General features: G+C 45.3%; 1 protein-coding gene across 3 annotated transcripts in view; it reads right to left on the bottom strand.

Annotated features, from left to right (window-relative positions):
- The window catches only part of LOC142578609 (sushi, von Willebrand factor type A, EGF and pentraxin domain-containing protein 1-like), a 370,493-nt gene extending 354,654 nt beyond the window's left edge, over positions 1-15,839 (bottom strand). For all 3 annotated transcript variants that reach the window (XM_075688011.1, XM_075688012.1, XM_075688010.1), the window contains exons 1-3: positions 15,373-15,839; positions 11,522-11,736; positions 301-465 (exon numbers count right to left, since the gene is read on the bottom strand). In XM_075688011.1, coding sequence (XP_075544126.1) covers positions 301-465; positions 11,522-11,736; positions 15,373-15,803 — 811 coding nt within the window. In that variant the 5' untranslated portion in view covers positions 15,804-15,839. The remainder of the gene's footprint in view (positions 1-300; positions 466-11,521; positions 11,737-15,372) is intronic.
- Positions 15,840-18,090: the final 2,251 nt, after the last annotated feature.

Raw genomic sequence — 18,090 nt, forward strand, 5'->3', positions numbered from 1 at the left:
GAGGGAGAGAGATAGACCCAGTGGCTCATACTCATGGGAACGGCCCACGCATTTAGTCTGCGCTCTATTCTAGATCGACCCAATTGAGAAAAGGGTCAGGCAGTTGTCGAGATCTTTCGTTATAGAAAAGCAGGTTAAACTCGGCAAGAATGCCTCGTATTACAAGGGAGATTCTGCCCTTCATTATGCCTCGCTGCTGACAAACCCATGAAATCAAGCCTTGAAGAATTGCCTTGCTAGCCTAAACAAAGTTATGCGTCGTGAGTATTGCTCGGAGAATTCGCACGCGTCGCTACTCACGCTGGCAGTTGCCCACTGTGCCACCTCCTTCGTAGCCCGGCTTGCAGACGCAGCGGTGGGTTCCTCCTTGGGCACCGCACGCACAGATGGCGTTGGAGTCGCACTGGCCGCTCTCGCGGAGGCACTCCTGGACGGCGACACCATCCCACTGGCTCTCACGAATGTCTGCCGAACGATAGCAGCGTACAACAGTCAGGTGAACATTCACCGAATCGCGGTAGAACACGATGATTGTCTATGGTAATGCTATTAACATTGAAACAACGTAGCGACAAGTCGCTTTTTACTTAAGACACCGTGATTGACAATTTGCAGTGGAGGAAGCCTGATGTGAATCGCAGCAATACGTGTATGCGCCACAATCCACAGCATGTGCAGCTGCACTATGGAAATTACGCGACCTTCCAACCGCAGCTGCAGTATTTACCAGCTGGGACTGTGGAATTCGGGCCAAGGCGCAATTGCATAGGCTCTTTTCTCACGCGCAAAACATTAATTTGCATTGTCAGCTAAAAGTGTGCTTTCTCAATTTAAATGTAGTCTTGCGACACCACTCACGTGCCTGTTGCGTCTCAACGCGCTGACTCGCTCGAGTGAAAGTGTGTTACGTGAGATTTCTAGGCGCGCACACGTGATGTAATTGGTAAAATATCGTCCTTAATTTATGCTGACGGAACCGTGCTCTTAACGAATCCCAAGATATGCCGTATTTTTTCGAAGAATCACGCGATAGTGGTTACAAAGCAGCACACAAAGGGGGACTAGTAAGCTGAGAATGCTAATCGCATTAAAACTAGGCATTCTTTTACGTCACCAATTTGGCTTCAGCGAAGGGGTTGCCACTAGTACCTCATAATCAACATTCGAAGACTTTACAGGGGAATTTATTTATGCTGGGTTATTCGAAGCAGTGATTTTCATCCGTTATACCGTGCATTGGGTGCACCCAATGAACCCGAGGAACTCGAAATGATTCCGGAGTCTGCAATGTACGGCGTGTATTATAACCAGATCGTGCTTTTGGCACGTGAAAACCGCAGTACTTATTTTATTGTGATAGCAATTATATGGACACTCCAAGCGCATTCTTACCGGCGGCGTCGCCGCGAGGTTTCGTATAAATTCCCGGGGCGAAGGCGCGGTAGAGGCGATCGCGGTCCCGGCCGCGCTAAAGCACGAATGCTCGCTCGAGTCCCTCAACGCCGGGAGGCACCGGGGGAAGGAGAGGGAGGCTCCTGCTGCAACTGCTTATGCGGCGGATGCAAGCGGTCGCGCGGCCGTATCTTGAAGGCGATGTGTGTTGGGGTTAAAGTGTAGTCACGTCTAGGTGCATCGGCGGCTCGTAGTTTTGTGCGTGCTGTGTGTTCTTGGCGCTCACTTTTCGCTGATGCGTTGGACAGCACGAATGTCACTTCTCTCACTGCTGCTGCCGCGTTTCCTCACGCCAGCGTTCTCAATGCGTTTCCGCGGTCGTCAAGTCAGATGTATTGATATTTGCTTGTGCGTGGGTGACACCATGCTTGTTGATTTAGTTAGCACGCGAATGTTTACAGGTTGATACGGCCGATCAAAGTACTATTCTTACTTCGCATGGCTGTCTGCTAATTTGCTAGCGCTATCGATGCATCAGCTTTAAGGCGAAATGCGAGTTTTTTGTCGTTAAGTTCTATAGCAGACTGTGGAAAATGCCACTTGATTCAGGGCATCGGGATATTGTAAAAGCTAAATTATATCTTTATGGCACCTATTGCGTCCTCTTCATGACGACGCATCACTGTGTGCCATCGCCGTGCCGCGCATCTCGCGGGGCTCGAACCACGAGCACAAAAGAACGCGTCGTCTCCCTACGGCGGCGATGGTCACCCTCCTTAAGTGTACGGATGACGGCCTCGTCGTCCCTTGCATGGAACGCCCTTCTCGAGAGTTAGTGTCGAAATTGTGTGGTCTGGTGGTAATGTTATAAGTTAGGACATTGTTCTTAGACGTACGCTCTTCTTACTATATATTGATTACGTGCTTTCGCAGTTACATCTCACTCGACCTGAACTATGCAGCTGATGCTGTATAATCTACTCCATAAAGGTTGTGAAGAGGAAAGCTGTAATCGACAAAGTTAACCAGGAATTACAGATTCTGCATCACTGGTCTAAAGCAAGTGCCATCAGACTCAACTCAAGCAAAACGGCCCTCTTTGTGCTTAATTCTGAAGCTAACGGAATCGCAATTTACTGGCGGTCGCGTTATGTACAATAGGTGCTATGTTTACTATATCTGTTCGACCAAACTTCTTTTCTGTCCCAATTGAGAGGTATTTGAAATTCGCATCCCATTGTGCATTCTGCCACACTGAAGACTTCCTATGTCTCCTTCCGATCCACTTTTTTACTCAAGATTCATCTGCATTATGCTCTTGTTTACTTGCGAAGACGTCATTACATCATGGTCTAGGGCCTCAGTTACATTTGCAACGAATTTTTATTCTGCAAAAAAAAAAGGGCAGTTTCACCCAAAGCACGAAGCTTCGTCAGCAAAGACAACGTTTAGCATACCACTTGGACTCTTTCTTTAGAGGCCTCCCAGGTAGCACACAAAGTCTTGAAAACGTCGTATTAAGGGATTCAACGTCTGAAACGGATTTTTGACCAAAATCGACGCATCAAAGACGTTCCAAACAAGATAGCTTAAAAACGAGGGATGAATACGTTTTGATAACGTTGGAAGCCACGCAGCTTAAAAACGAGGGGTGAATACGTTTTGAAAACGGCTTCACATGACTATCTCTATCTCTTTAGTTATCAAGCGTACCGGGTACATTTCCGAAAGCGCCGTTTTTGGCGGGAGAATTCCTCGCTTGTCAAACAGCACTCGTCGTGTCAATTGCTCCTCTATTCGACCTACATTAGAATGAGTGCGGCAAGAAAAAGAAATTCTTTAGTGGTGTTAACCTAACGTCAGAAGAGACGAAGGATTGCAAATGAAGTTGGCAACCCAAAAGGAAGTGTTTTGGGCCAGGAGGAAGTGGAGCGTGAGTACAGAAACATCGAAGTCGCCCTTACGGCAATGGTAGTCGGCCGAGCCTTCAGCAGGAAGAAAGATCTGTATGACTACCCGGTTCCTTCCAGTGTGTTTTGCATATCAAAGGTATCATCACTAAATGTGACAATGAGCTCCTGGAAAATGAGAAGCGTCGCATGCAAATGCTTCAAAATTCTCGCTGGACAAGGCAGCGTTTCCTCTTATTCACAATGCAGGGATGTGAATACGTTACCGCGGAACTAAATTTTTTTTTTTACTGCTGAGGAACGAGGGCTGCACAGTTTTCGTGCGTACAAAGGTAATATTTTGTGCCCAATCGTTTGAATAGTGAAAACTGCGGTTTGGTTATAAACAGTAGCTTCATTTTATTTCCTCCTTGTGTAATATAAGGAAGAGAACGCAGTGAAGGTTTTCACTATTCTGGCATGTACAAGTTCACAATGCTTTGCATAAGTACGTATGCAGTTAAACATTATATATATATATATATATATATATATATATACATATACATATATATATATATATATATATATATATATATATATATATATATATATATATATATATATATATAATGCGTGTATGTGTATGTGCACATGTTTACCTCCATATGAAATTTTAGCTGATATGCATATGCAATACAGTACGCGTGCATTATTCATCAAATAATGCGCTTTCCCCTGGGACCCATGAACAACTTGGAGCTTGGCTCCAGAGCGCTAAATCATGAAAGTCACATGCAGCATAAATAAAGGTATCGAGTTAATAAGCGACTTCACTTTTGGTGCCAACGGAGGGACACATCGGTACAGTCGTTTCTAGTAACGGTGCTTCGTAGGAAGTGTGGCAGCGAATTCTATACTGTGAGCACAACGTACATAAAAAAAGTTTGCAAAAACCATCGTCGATGATTGTTAATGCAAGCGATTAGACTGAGCGAGCGAGCGAACAAAAGAACGCGAGAGAAAGCGAGCGAAATATAGTTAGCGGGAGAGCGAACGAACGAACGCGCGTGCGTTTTTCTTGAAAATCAACAGTCCGGCGACCTACCACCGACAACTGAACTACGAAAAGATCTGACGGAGAAGAGACCGAAAGCTATTCGCTTTAATATTTCTGAAACTCGTCGTTATCGGCTCGCCACGCTTGGGCGCAGAGCGTGGTGTGATCGCACTTATGTAGAAGCGGCAGTTGTTTTTTATCGTGCTGTAACCACAGTGACGCGGCACTGAAAGCGGAAAGCGTCCGAAATGAGAGAGGAAACTGAAAGGCCTTGCGGAACGCCCAGTGGCAACTTCCAGCTCGCCACTCTTGCTGCAGGTGGAGTGGCGACAAACAACGGAAGAGCGCGCGGCGTCTGGCTCTGCGCAACATGATTCGCGGGTCGAGAAGTACAAAAGCGCAATGCGCACGACACACAAGACGCGCGCACTAAGGCGCCACGCCACGGCGCGTCAGCCTCTTTAGCGGCTTCGACAATATTCAACAACGCATCAACGCGATCCAACCTTGCGCAAGGTGGCGATACCGTCGTCAAATCATGTGACCAAGATGGCCACGTGATTCGTGACGCCGGGTAGCATGCATGAGCATGCCGGGCGGGCGGGCGAGCCGGGCATAGTTGTGTCACCGCACTCGCATTTCGCTGTGTTGTGTTTGCGGCTGTTCTGAATGTGCTGCCGCTGCCGTTTGCTATGTAAGTGTTGCAGTGTTTTGCTGTCAAGAAAACGATATTGTGTGATTAGTTCGAGTTGTGCGATATGTTTGTGTGGTTTTAATTTGGAAATCAGTAGTGTTTTCAGTTATGTGACCAAGGCGGCCACGTTATACGTGAAGCCGGGCATAGTTGCGTTATCGCACTCGCATGGCACTATGGTCTGTTTGCGACTGTTCTGAGTGTGCTGCCGCTGCCCTTTGTCATGTAAGTGTTGCAGTGTTTTGCCGCCAAAAAAAACGACATTCTGTGATTAGTTTGGGTTGTGAGATCTGTTTGTGTAGTTTTAATTTGGAAATCATTAGTGTTTTCAATTGGAGGGCGCCGAGTGGAGGGCACTAATCAGCTCTTCAAGTTCATTGTCATGTTATGTGAGGCGCCTTTTCACTGACGCTGTAATTAAGGCGTTAAGGGCAGTATAAGGACGAAAGTTAGAGGGACGAAATCGTGCCTGTGTGTCCCTAGCGTCGGGATCGGCCGCTATGCGTGATCCTAACAAGAAAGCATTTTGCAGAACGCGAAGAAAGGCGGCAAAATTTGTCTGTGCGCACCTTGCCCATCTACGCAATAGAGCCGTCATCGTGGTATTTTAGTCTCCCGTTTAGCAAGAGTGTTGCACACAAGAGGACTGGTTTAAACAGGCTCTTTTTTTTAATGATTCAGTACTAGTGCGGTATCCCAAAAGGTGAGGTCAAGTGCTCGCCCTATTTTCTTCCCTCGCGCTACAGCGCACTGACAGAATTTTGCGTTCACCATACTGTGCTTTTATCGTTTGCGCTTCAGGTTCTCGATTGTGTTTTCGCCCCCTTTACCCGCGTGATGGGTATTTCATGGTCTTACCGGGTACCACGTGTGTCCATATATTGTGTCCAATATATGAAACGGCCAAATTCGATTTTATTTGACGCCTCAAATGGTAGTAATGTATTGAGTCCCTTGTAGCTTTGTGCTTGTTATCAATTTTACTATTTGGCGAATGGATACAGCATGTACGCTGCATAACTCGCTTGTGGATACTGCATACGTGAGTCGAGTATGCCCTTGGTATAAAATAACTTGCATGTTTTAGGTAGTACGATTGTTTGCAGTTTGGGACATGTGTCAGAATGTACGCTCTGCGCCCTTCGCGCTTTACATAGTCGGCGGCCTGCCGAGTTCGTGCGGGTGCCATGTGTTCGCATGGAGTTCGCGAAGCGCTCTCGCAGTTTTTTTTTATATATGTACATGTGTTCTGTTCGCGCGCTTCGCACAACAGGGCATGTCGCAGTTCTTTGTCCTTGTGCAACACAATATTCCTAGCGTACGTCTGTGCATTATTTCATACCGGTTTCACACGGGGCTCTTTTAACCGCTATCCAGTCCATTACAAATCGAATTTCTCGGTCGTGATTGGCTCATTTGCGCGAGCTACGAGAGTGAGGCAGTCGCATCGATAATTTTGATCCGGATCGGGCTTGATCGTGATCGAGAGTGGTCGTGTGACACCGGTTTTCCACATGGCTCCCACATAGGGAACACTTTTAAGTTCAATGCTACTGAGTGAAGAACAAGTGCATATATATGCCAGTGGTGGTATGTGGGCAAGTCTTTCTGGTGAAGCCAATACTAGTGCATTCGAAACATTTCAATTACCAGCGTAGTGCATCAATGTGTCTACTTCGTCAAAATGGAGCACCAGTGCAGATATCTGAGCATACCTGTCCAGGGCAGCTAGTGTGTCTACATTGAAACCACTACCAGCATGTGTGGCAGTTCTATTTCCAGCAGCGGGACTGCACAATAATCAGTAGGGTGCTCTCAAGCTGTTTATCTATGAAGCTCTGCCTGGACTGTGTGCCAAATATTTTTGGACGTGAAAGTGGGGGTGAATTGGTAAGCATCAGTGGAGCTGTGCCTGGACTTTGTGGCAAATGTTTTTGGATGTGAAAGTGTGAGTGACCTGGCAAAGAATTTGCTCTGGGCTACATGTGTTAAACCTTTTTCTCACTCAGAGTGCTTTTTTTTTTACTTTAGAAGACTGGAGGTGTGCGCAAAGTGTGACATGTCAGTGTGCTAATTAAAGTATTTGCTGGTTTGCAAGTTATTCGTTGCAACTTTGTTTTTGCCAGAGAGGTACAACTTTGCCTCTTGTAAAGGCCTTTTTAAATAAAACACTTGCTATTTATTGTGACCATTGGTTCCTTTGTTACACAAATGCAGCTTCCAGTGCATTCCAGTTTATTTCCATGTTTATGTAAGTTTCTAATATGAGGCTTGCATATTCATTTCTCACGTTCTGGAGTGGCAAGATGCAGCATTACTGTCTCATCGTTCGCTGTACTACAGTAGTGTTCACTTGTTACACTGAATCCCCCGTTTAAGTATTCTGTATTAATTTCACTTTATTGTTTTTTTGTATGGTTATTTTTTCTCGCCATTACCTTCTTTGATATATCCTAAAGGCAATATTTCCAATTTTGCATTGTTCCCATTTTATTTATTTCTGTCACAGGATTGTTTTATGATGGTATGCGGTGGTATTTCTTTTTGTGCTCTTTTCAAGCATCTAGCTGATTGGTAACATTGCTTGGAGGCAGTTACCATGCGATTCATGCTCTTTCATTTTTCAGTCTACTTTTTCCATTCGCTCCGATGTCACTTCTGCATAACTCTAGTCCATCTAATACCATATGCTCTTTACTATGATAAATTAGACACTTTAGTACACTCCAGGTTTTTCTGTTCATTTTTGTATGTGTGCTTGGAATTTTGTTTATGTGCTAGTGAATGTTCACTTTCGAGTTCATTACGAATCCTTTCTGCGACTTTTGTCATTATTGATGTACTTTTACTTCTATTTGCATTTCTCACACAGTTTGTTCGAACATTGCATAAGCATTACATTTTAATAAAGTGTTTTTGCTTTGTCACAATGTTCTCATTTCATGCACTCTTGGCATGAAGGGCTTGATCTGGCCGCCTGCCAAGACTTGACCATTTGTTCTTTGCAGGACGTCACTCCCATTGTGGTTGTAAACATTGTAGCTTACTAAAGGCGGTATTAAGGATTCATTATTCCTAACAGGCTCATTTTCGTGCGACTTGAGGATGCGCCGGCCATGCGGGGAACAGTGTTTGGCACTGCGCCATGGCTGATACAGACAACACCGACGCTTCTACTCATCTGGGGTGCGATTGGAGATTGTTGTTCGAAATGCCCAATCAGTTTCACCTCACGCGATTGGCCTAGGCCGTGCCAACGGGTGCGGCTGACGACGTCTGCGCGGCATAGGCCAGTCGCGGGAGGCGAAACTAAACGCGTGTTTTGAACAACGATGTCTGATCGCGTCCGTCACCCGCGAAAATTACCTTCAGATGATCGTAAACCTTTCAAGACCGCTTCTAGACCAGCTTTTTGATAACGTCCTAAAAACGTTTAGAAATTGGTTACGAATAGCTTTGGCAAAGGGATTACTTGAGTCTTTCCCAATCCTATTTCTAGACCAGCTTTTCGAATACGTCTTGCAGACCTGTTCTAGATCGTCTCAAGAAAGTAATTAAGCCGGACATTAGCAGAGATATACGACGTTTTCCCGCCGAAGTTCTCTCATTCGTGTCTTCTTTAACCCGTTTTTATCGTCTTGGATAAACGCTACGAAAACGTTACGTATCTCTTTTGTGCTACCTGGGCTCTACTTCGGGATTTGACGACAAGGCTCGTTTGCTCCGAGGTAAAGGAATTTCCGACGGAGTGCAACTGAATGCCCTCTTAAATTTGTATCTTCATTTTTAGTCTGCTGTTGAATGATTTATTATAATTATTCCGACTAATATTGTTTTCATTGCAACATGTATAGACTATAGCATCCCTGAAAGTGTATTTGTGGTTGTAACTTGGAATAATCTAGAAGTCATTTCTTGGCCATCGTGGGTAGGAGTTGGACGGGCAGCAACAACAACGACGCCTAGCAACGGCGTTCAAGCTACACGCGGGTGCGACTCTTTGCCGCGGCTCGTGCTGGGTCAAAGGAACAGCGCCCTGCGCTTCTAGGCGGCCTCATGACGACGGCGCGACGAGAGATGACGACGTCGATGGAACGACCGCGACGGCATCACGATGATGTGACGACGAATGCACCGTGAGGACTGTACGACGACGATATAGTGACAATGGGATGACGACGATGGCGTGATGACAATAGCGTTACGTCTATGGGGCAACAGATCTAAGCCGTCCATAAAATGCATTCGAGGCGAAAATCAGACTAGACATACACGACATTTTCTAGAATATAAGCTATTCTGCGTCTTCTTTTGGACGTTTTTGTATAGGATAAACGTTGGAAAAGAAAAGTTATGTATCCCTTTTGTGTTGCCCGGGAAGTTAGAATGACGACGATGGAACGACTTCGACGGTATAACGACGATGGTACGGCAACGAATGCGTATAACGCCGACTACATGACGACGGCGCAATTATGACGACGCCATAAGAGCGGTATGAAGACAGTGCAATGGACACGAGTTCATCAGGACAATGGCGTGACGGCGATTGAATAACGGAGCATGCATGCCGACGATGGCGTGACGACGACGGCATGGTGAGAGTTGGATGACAAAGTGGCGATGCTGGAGCAGCCACGACGGCATCACGACGGTGGTGTGATAAATGCATGAAGACTGCAATGGCGACTGTATGACGACGACAACGTGGCGACGGCGTAACTACAATCATATGAGAAAGCTGCAATGACGATGATAAAAAGGCCACGTCGGCATCACCGCCACAACCACATGCTTCAAGCTATTACAGAACTTCTGCTAGTAGGTAGGCGTAGAAGCCGAGACGACCACGGAATGACGAAAGTCAGATCACGAAGTTGGAATGACGATAGATAGATAGATAGATAGATAGATAGATAGATAGATAGATAGATAGATAGATAGATAGATAGATAGATAGATAGACAGATAGATAGATAGATAGATAGATAGATAGATAGATGGATAGATAGATAGATAGATAGATAGATAGATAGATAGATAGATAGATAGATAGATAGATAGATAGATAGATAGGCTTAAAGCGCCTGAAGTAGGCAACGAATGTTAATCGCATTCAAATGAGTTAGCCATCAAAGTGTCTCTCTTAGAATAAATTTAATTGCCGTCTATTTCTTGCGTTGTGACTCGCTTTCAATGAATTTTGTATGCGTGTATCTTCCACCTTAAGGTACACGATACCTCGTATCACGTGTCGAGAATACACATACTCATACGCGTGAGGTCAAATGTACTATGATACAATTTCAAGCTACACAAAGAGTATCTTTATATAATATCTAAGATAGATGTATCTTTGATACTGCCGAGTCCTCAAATGGTGTTAGAGACTCCTTTAAACGGCTCATTAAATACGAGAAGAATGCAGTCATTGACAGACCACTATCAAGTGAATCAAACCAAATCGCCAACTATTTTGCGATAACTTTAACAATTATGTTATGCAAGAAAAGAACGCAGAGACCCCACTGGAGTTGTCTAAGTATACGTAAGCATACCGCCAAATTTCAGTTCGGCCACTCCCAAATTTCAAGTTCACCCAGCCTCAAATTTAGGTTGGTCCAACCGTTCAAGTTGGCCCAGCCCCTCAATTCATGTTGGCCCACCCCCAATTTACGTTGGCCCACTTGCAAAGTTCAAGTTGCTCCACGCCAAATTTTCAAGTTGCGCCACTTGCAAACTTAAGTTGGCCCATATCCAAATTTAAGCTCGGCCTACCCTAAATTTTAAGTTGGAAAACCCTCAAATTTCAAGAGGTCCACATCCAAATTTCAAGTTCATCCGACCCTAAATATGAAATGGATCCATCCCCAAATTTCAGTTGGCCCACCCCTACTACGAGCTTCCCGATCCATTTTCTAAGGAACCCTATGTATCGTTATGGGAATTCCCTGTTTATAATTTTTTTTTGTTTAAATTGTTCCTTATCGCTTAAAAGCTGCCAATCACCTACATTTATTTTCTAATAGCGATCAAATGTCACAACATTGCAAATTACGCACTTTGTGTAGATACAAGGCATTACGCTTTTCGTGTGATGGGGCTGGGTACTCGTCAGAGAATGCTTGCGCATTAAAACGAACGTTTTGTTAATATGTGGCAACAAGAAGAACTAAATAACGTTTCGTGGGCAGAAAATGAGTGTTGGCGAAGTATAGCCCGACCCGCCGTGGTTGCTCAGTGGCTATGGTGTTGGGCTGCTGAGCACGAGGTCGCGGGATCGAATCCCGGCCACGGCGGCCGCATTTCGATGGGGGCGAAATGCGAAAACACCCGTGTGCTTAGATTTAGGTGCACGTTAAAGAACCCCAGGTGGTCAAAATTTCCGGAGTCCTCCACTACGGCGTGCCTCATAATCAGAAAGTGGTTTTGGCACGTAAAACCCCAAATATTAAAAAAAAATTAAGTATAGCCCGCTTCTCGTACCTGTTCGAAGGTCGTCGTTCACTTGCTTGATGTAGGCGAAGTTGCGGAGCATGTAGATGTGCTCCTGAGACGTCGCGACCGCTTCGAGCTCGTCTCTGTTGATACCTGCGACTCCTACTGCAAATATTGTGATGCCCTGGGACTTGAGGTCCCTGGCAACGTAGTTTGGCTCGGAGCCGCTGTTCGCCTGCCCGTCCGATATAAGAACGATTATACTGCAAGGAAAGAAGAGAACCTCCATGAATGAAAAGCTGTTGTTTTGCGCAGGCATTGAAAGAGTGGCAGTGGTAGCCAGAACCATATTATGTGCACTTGACCTTACGCGGCGCAGCAACGCAGACCTCGTGTGCCTCCTGTCGCGTCACCATTCGAGCGAAACTGTGATTAATAAGTGGCTGCGCACAATTGTGGACTTGTGTTTCTGAATGCGCATCGAAGCTGCAGACAGCTTCTTAGAATACACGTTTAACTTTCGTGGTATGACCGGTTCATATGAAAGATGAGCCAACCAATTTTTATCAAATAAAGGTCTCTCACCCACAGCTCTCAGCCGGTGCAACCGCTTTGTGATTTGCAAGGGTGGCTGAATGGGCATGTTGGTAACGTTGGGTTTTTGGTTAGCAGCGCGACGATCTACATAGCAAGTGAGAGAACTTACAGGAAGAGCGCTGAAATCTACGCTCTTTCTTGGTATTTCTCTCCCTTCCCATGTAGATCACGGCACTGCCAAACAAGGATGCTTCTTTGTGAACAACGGTGTATGCCGTGCGGTGAGCTTTGCCAAGTGTCATTGACAATCAATCATAAGCGTGTATCACAGCGACCATCTCCTAAGACAGTGGTATACTCGCACATCGTGCTTGCATCCTGGCGGCATGATTACTTCGAGCACTGTTTTCTAGAGTGACGTTCAGAGACGACTGCAGTGCCGTGTATTTCCTCGGTACGTCGTCAGCGTGACGGCATAGTAACGATCGATACCGAGGGACTCCCAAAGATGGACGTCGTGCGGATACTTCTGAAAGTCTGCAAAAAGTTTTCGAGCGGCGACAAATATCGAGACTATTGCTGCGTTAGGTGGTAGGGAGACTCGTGTAGAATATTCACATAAGTTATACGCTGTACAGTAAGGGGTACAGAGCCGTCAGCCCCAAATTTCTGCCCCAGTCCCCTTTCCTCTTTTTCGACTGTCAGAAAAGCCAATCCACCTATTCAATATCTAGATTCCAGAGCTGCACTGCTTGCTACCTTTCTTTGAACGCGAGCATTGTAGGCCTTTGCACCTAAGGCACCGGGGCCAACTCTTTTCCACAGAAACTGTCTATAACTAGGATTCCGGGATTTATTCGTAGCGTAACATCATCAGAAAACTATTGTCATATGGCTCATACTTCCAAATGCAATGGCTCATACCCCCGTAAGGTAGAAGCTACAAGCACTCAACATAGTGAGGCGAACAGTCTTTGGAATCACGCATACAACAAACACAACAACATAGGTTTCAGTAAAGAACAAGCTCAAAACAAGCATGCGAACCACACAATTGATGACAAGGGGCTCCTGCGTCTACATTCAATCCGAAGCACATAGTGCTCCCCGCATACGTTGTGGCGAGCGCTGGCGCAACACATTATCACTGTTGCGCAAGCTGCCACGGCGACAGCAGCTATCAGTACTCTCGTGCGTAAAACGGGAACCCGCATAGCAATTGATTTGTGTCGTGAAGGTGTTATGGGAAGGCCACGTATAGTGAGGGCTCCTGAAGAGCAGCGTGCGTACGAGGCGCGGCGAATTTCTCTCTCGTCCGCCCCTCGCGGGTGCACCAAGTAGCGGCGCAATCCAAGTCGCAGGCCATCGAAACGCTCTAGGCTAATGATCAAGTAAATTTCATGTGAATGTCGCCACGTGAACAATTTCTACCTACGTCGCAATGGGTATTCGTTTTCGTGACCCCAGCACCGTCATGCGAAAAGTGTAATGCCTTGTATCTGGACAAAAAAGTGTAATTTGCAAAGTTAGGACATTTAATCGTTATAACAGTACAAATGCATACATGATTGGCAGATTTATAAGTGATAAGGAGCAATTTAAACAACAAAGGAATTTACACAGAATAGCCATATAGATACATGAAGCTCCATAGAAAATGCATGGGGAAGCTAATTGTAGAGGTAGGCCAACTCAAATTTTAGTGGTGGTGCAACTTAAAATTTGGGGTTGGGTCAAGTCGAAAGTTTGGAGGTGAGCTAACTGTAACTTCAAGGTCGTCCAACTTGAAATTCGGGGGTGGGGAAATTGGAAATTTGGAGGTGGGTCAACTTAAATTTGGGGGTGGACCACCTCGAAATTTGGGTGTGGGCCAACTGGAACTTGTTGGTGGGTCAAATTGAAATTTACACATGGTCTAATATAAATTTGACCATGAACCAACTTGAAATTGTCAGGTATGCTTACGCGCTTTTAGATATCTCCATTGAGTTTCTGCATTTTTTATTAGAGCCATTAATTTTTAAGTTCACCAATCCAGCTAAGCAAGTAATTTTCTCATCTTATGGATCAGGAATGGTTACTCAATATTTCTTAATATGGCATAGCATAAGAAGCCAACAAACAAAGACACCAAGGACAACATAGGGGAAACTACTTGTACTTACTAATTGATTTAAAGAAGTGATACATTAATGGCAATGAAAGTGGATGAATAAACAACTTGCGGCAGGTGGGGAACGATCCCACGTCTTCGCATTACACGTGCGATGCTCAACACGCAACAAAGTGAATCGCACGCGTATTGCGATGACGTGAGATCTTTCTTCACCTGCGGCAAGTTTTTTTTTTCTCATCCATTATCATTGCATTAATTTATCATTTCTTTAATTCAGTTAGTAAGTACAAGTAGTCTCCCCTACATTGTCTTTGGTGTCTTTGTTTGTTGGCTTCTTACGATACGATTTATAAAAATATGCCCCTTGGTTAACCCGTTTTCTTCTCGTTAATATTGAACAGCTGGATTTTAACAAAAAATCTCGCACTGCAGCTAAAGAAGCCGCGGAGCATTAAGAGAAAGCTTTAGCTCGGGACCAACTCTGAAAGCGCCTATTGAAATACACGTAATATCAACCGCTGAACCGATACGAATGAAGTTTGTTGCCTTTGCCAGATGAAAAATAAATTGCTAGTTCTCTTAGGATACGGTATTTTGATTGAAGGCCTAGATATTGTTTTTGGGCAATAATTGCCGAAAATTGGTAAGCAAAAAAAATTTAGTTTGCTGTTTGCAATACTTACCTGCAGCAAGAACCAATATCGCAGTTTTGTAAACTGCTTCTTTAGGACTATCTTTGCGGGCAAATGTGACATAATATATTACAGCGAACAGAAATATGTTACACTATTTATAATGCTTTCGCGAAAAGAGCGGTATGCAATACATCAATTTTGCGGTCTTTGGAAGCAATATTAGGTGCAGTTTACAGAATTACAGTTCAGTGCCCCTGCAATGAAATGGTCTCCGTAGCGAAGGAATAATTCTGTTTCGTTTCTACTACGGTGCGTAACTCTTACGAGGAAGTATAACGAGTAATTTCTCAGCATTTCGTTATAAAGGCGTTCGATGGTATACAATTTTTCGTTGCAGAGTTACTGAGTTGTAACCTTGATAGATTCGTGTTCTGAATTATTTAGATTCACAATTTTTAATAATAGAACTTGTCGGTCTACATCTAAAATCAACTTCCGACAGTCGGAAGATTTTATCATTCTCTTTTAAAAGCAACAAGCGTCATCAACTAAAAGCGATTTCCCACATATCAGCTTCCTCGTAATGCGTCCTAGACAAAGGCGTTCTCTACCGATTGACATCCGTCCGGCCGTTGTGTAGCAGATGGCTTGCATATTGCAGCGCCTCTTTGGTCCTCGTGCCTCCTGTGCGGTACGGGATCTTGTTCACCTGCTGCACGAAGCCGCACATGTTGCCCCCGCCGGAGATTTGGTCGATGTGCTTGACGTTGTCATTGGAGAAGGTGACGACCGCGAGCCGCGAGAAGTCCTCCGACACCACCAGGAGGCGCGCCATCAGTTCGGTGAAAGTCAGCTCCGCCGGGAAGTTCTCCGCCCCGATGCTGCCAGACTCATCGAGCACAAACACGATGTCGTTCTTCTGCTTGGCATACTTTTCTAGCGTGCTAACGAAATCTTGGAGATCCGGAGTGAGATTGAGACCGTGCAAGAGCACCGGACATGCCAAAACGAGAACAGCTACCAAGTGCGGCACGCCACGCATCGCGAAGCTCTCTGTCTGTCTGCCAGACGCAGCGGTCTTTTATAGGCGCCGACTGAGCTGCCTGTGGCTTGCTGCCGCGTGGAGCGCTGCCGTATATGTCGGCTTATCGCAACCTTACGGAGTAGCCAGCTGATTACAGTGTGCTCCACGAATTGCGCTTACACCCTAAGAGCGTCGTCTGCCGTTTGCTAAATAATGGAACCTACACACAGTGAAGGTACTTTCTTGTTCACTGCATATATATAGATATACATTCTTTCTACCTAAAGAAGGGCTTTTCATATTCGGCTGCCACGTACAGAAACTAAAAACGACAACGCGCTCCGGGTCTCCACGAGATTAGCGGGCCGGGAAGTTCGCGGATGATTGCCACGCGTCGCGCAGTTGCCTGCTCGGTCGCTGCTGCTCAGGTTTCGTTTTCCGCAGCAGTTTCCAACTGTAATCTCGCGCTAGTGAGTTTCGTTCCGTCTTCGCCATGCGCGGAATGATGTTCTCGCTCTTATGTGCATTTCCGTTCCAGCCATGTTTGTCTACGCATTCCACATTTCCTTGGCCTTCTCTTTTATTTCAATACCTGATCCTAAAGAGGCTAAAATAGAAGGAAAAACTGTGAGAGTATAAAAATGCAGGAGTCACGCTTGACAGGCTGCGTGAAATATCTCTAAAGCGTATCCGTCAGTAGTCGGAAATTAAAGTTGTCTCACCACTTTGGTATTTATAATACTACTACATACCTTGCAAGCCATATAGGCAGCCTTTTCTTTTTCTCGTTCTTATTTTTTCTTGTTGCTCCGTGGCTGTGTTCCGCGATAAAGTTAAAACGAATGCATGCCTCTGACAAGCAAGGAGGCCGGAATTGAGCAAATTTGTCACAGTTCATCGCTCTCGGCGAAGTCACACATGAAAGGATGCAGGGAAAAGACGGGGAATGCGGGAGATGGAAATTCAAGACGATGAGCAAAACGTGAACAAGGTGAATGCAGGAGCCAACGTTTCGACAAGTGGACTTGCCTTCTTCAAGGCGACGTACGCTTTCCTCGCCACAGCTTATATAGGTGGGGTTCTTCTAAATGGGAGAGGGTTTGAGGCGGGAGGGTGCGGAAACGAGGGAAGGTGTGTTTTGTCGAACTGAGAGTAAAGGAACGCGGTGCACAAGGTCAAAGCCAGGTCCACCCCTCAACCCCCCCCCCCCCCCCCGGTCTTTTAACCCACGCGTGTTACCCGGCGTGTCAAGGGCGTCTGACACGCCGGCTGGAAAGAAAAAAAAAGAGAAGGGGGGAGAGGAACGGAAAGGCAAAAAAAGAAAAGAAAAGAAAGGGGGGGGGGGATACGCCAAGAAATCCAACTAAGTGTTGTTGCCTATAGCTTGAAGTTTAGCATAGCGAATAGATTCTAAAGCTCCCTTTGAAACGTTTATGCCTATTGGTTGCAATGTGTTGAACTTATTGATAAGGTATGATTCTCTGTATTTTCTTTCTCGTTCAGAAGAGAAATTTGACTGTAAGATGTAGAGTTTAAGTTCATCAAAGTTATGACCTGGTTGGTTGAAATACTCGGCGACGGCTTTGGGAAGCTTTTTAGCTGTGTCCGCGCGATGTCCGTTTAATCTGACGTTCATTGATTGTCCTGTTTCACCGATATATTGTTTCTTACAGAAGGAACATTCAAGCATATAAATCGCATCTGAACTTGTACAAGTGAAGCTAGATTTGACTTCATGTGTATAACTATTTGCGGTGCTTTTAATTTTAATGTCATTTTGAAGGTGCCTGCAGTTTTTGCACCTAAGGCGACAACATGCTTTTATTACGGGGGAATGCTGTTGGCTGACTTTCGCGTGCACTAACATGTCTTTAATGTTCCTGTTGCGGCGATAGGTAACCCTAGGTACATCCGGGAACGCTTTTCGCAGACGCTCGTTACTCGATAATATTGGGTGGTATATTCTTAGGATGTTGCTTATGTTTGGGAGTGCATTAGAATATTTTGTTATAAAGGCCGGCGGTCTGTCAGATTCTAGTGTGGGCTGTCTCTTCGCCAATTCAGACTGTCTGTCCAATCTTGACGCGGTATCATAAGCTCTATCGAGAGCAACTTGGGGATAGTTCCTTTCTGCTAGCGTTGTTTTAAGGTCATTTAGGTGGTGGATATAATCGTGGTCTTCGCTGCAGATTCTTCTTATACGTTTCGCTTGTCCGACGAAAATTCCTTGGTTGCAATGTCGCGGGTGATGACTGTTGTAGTCTAACTATTGCTGGCTATCTGTAGGCTTCCGGTAAAGTGTCGT

Source organism: Dermacentor variabilis, chromosome 4 (genome assembly GCF_050947875.1).
Source record: "Dermacentor variabilis isolate Ectoservices chromosome 4, ASM5094787v1, whole genome shotgun sequence".
In the NCBI taxonomy this organism is placed as follows: Eukaryota; Metazoa; Arthropoda; class Arachnida; order Ixodida; family Ixodidae; genus Dermacentor; species Dermacentor variabilis.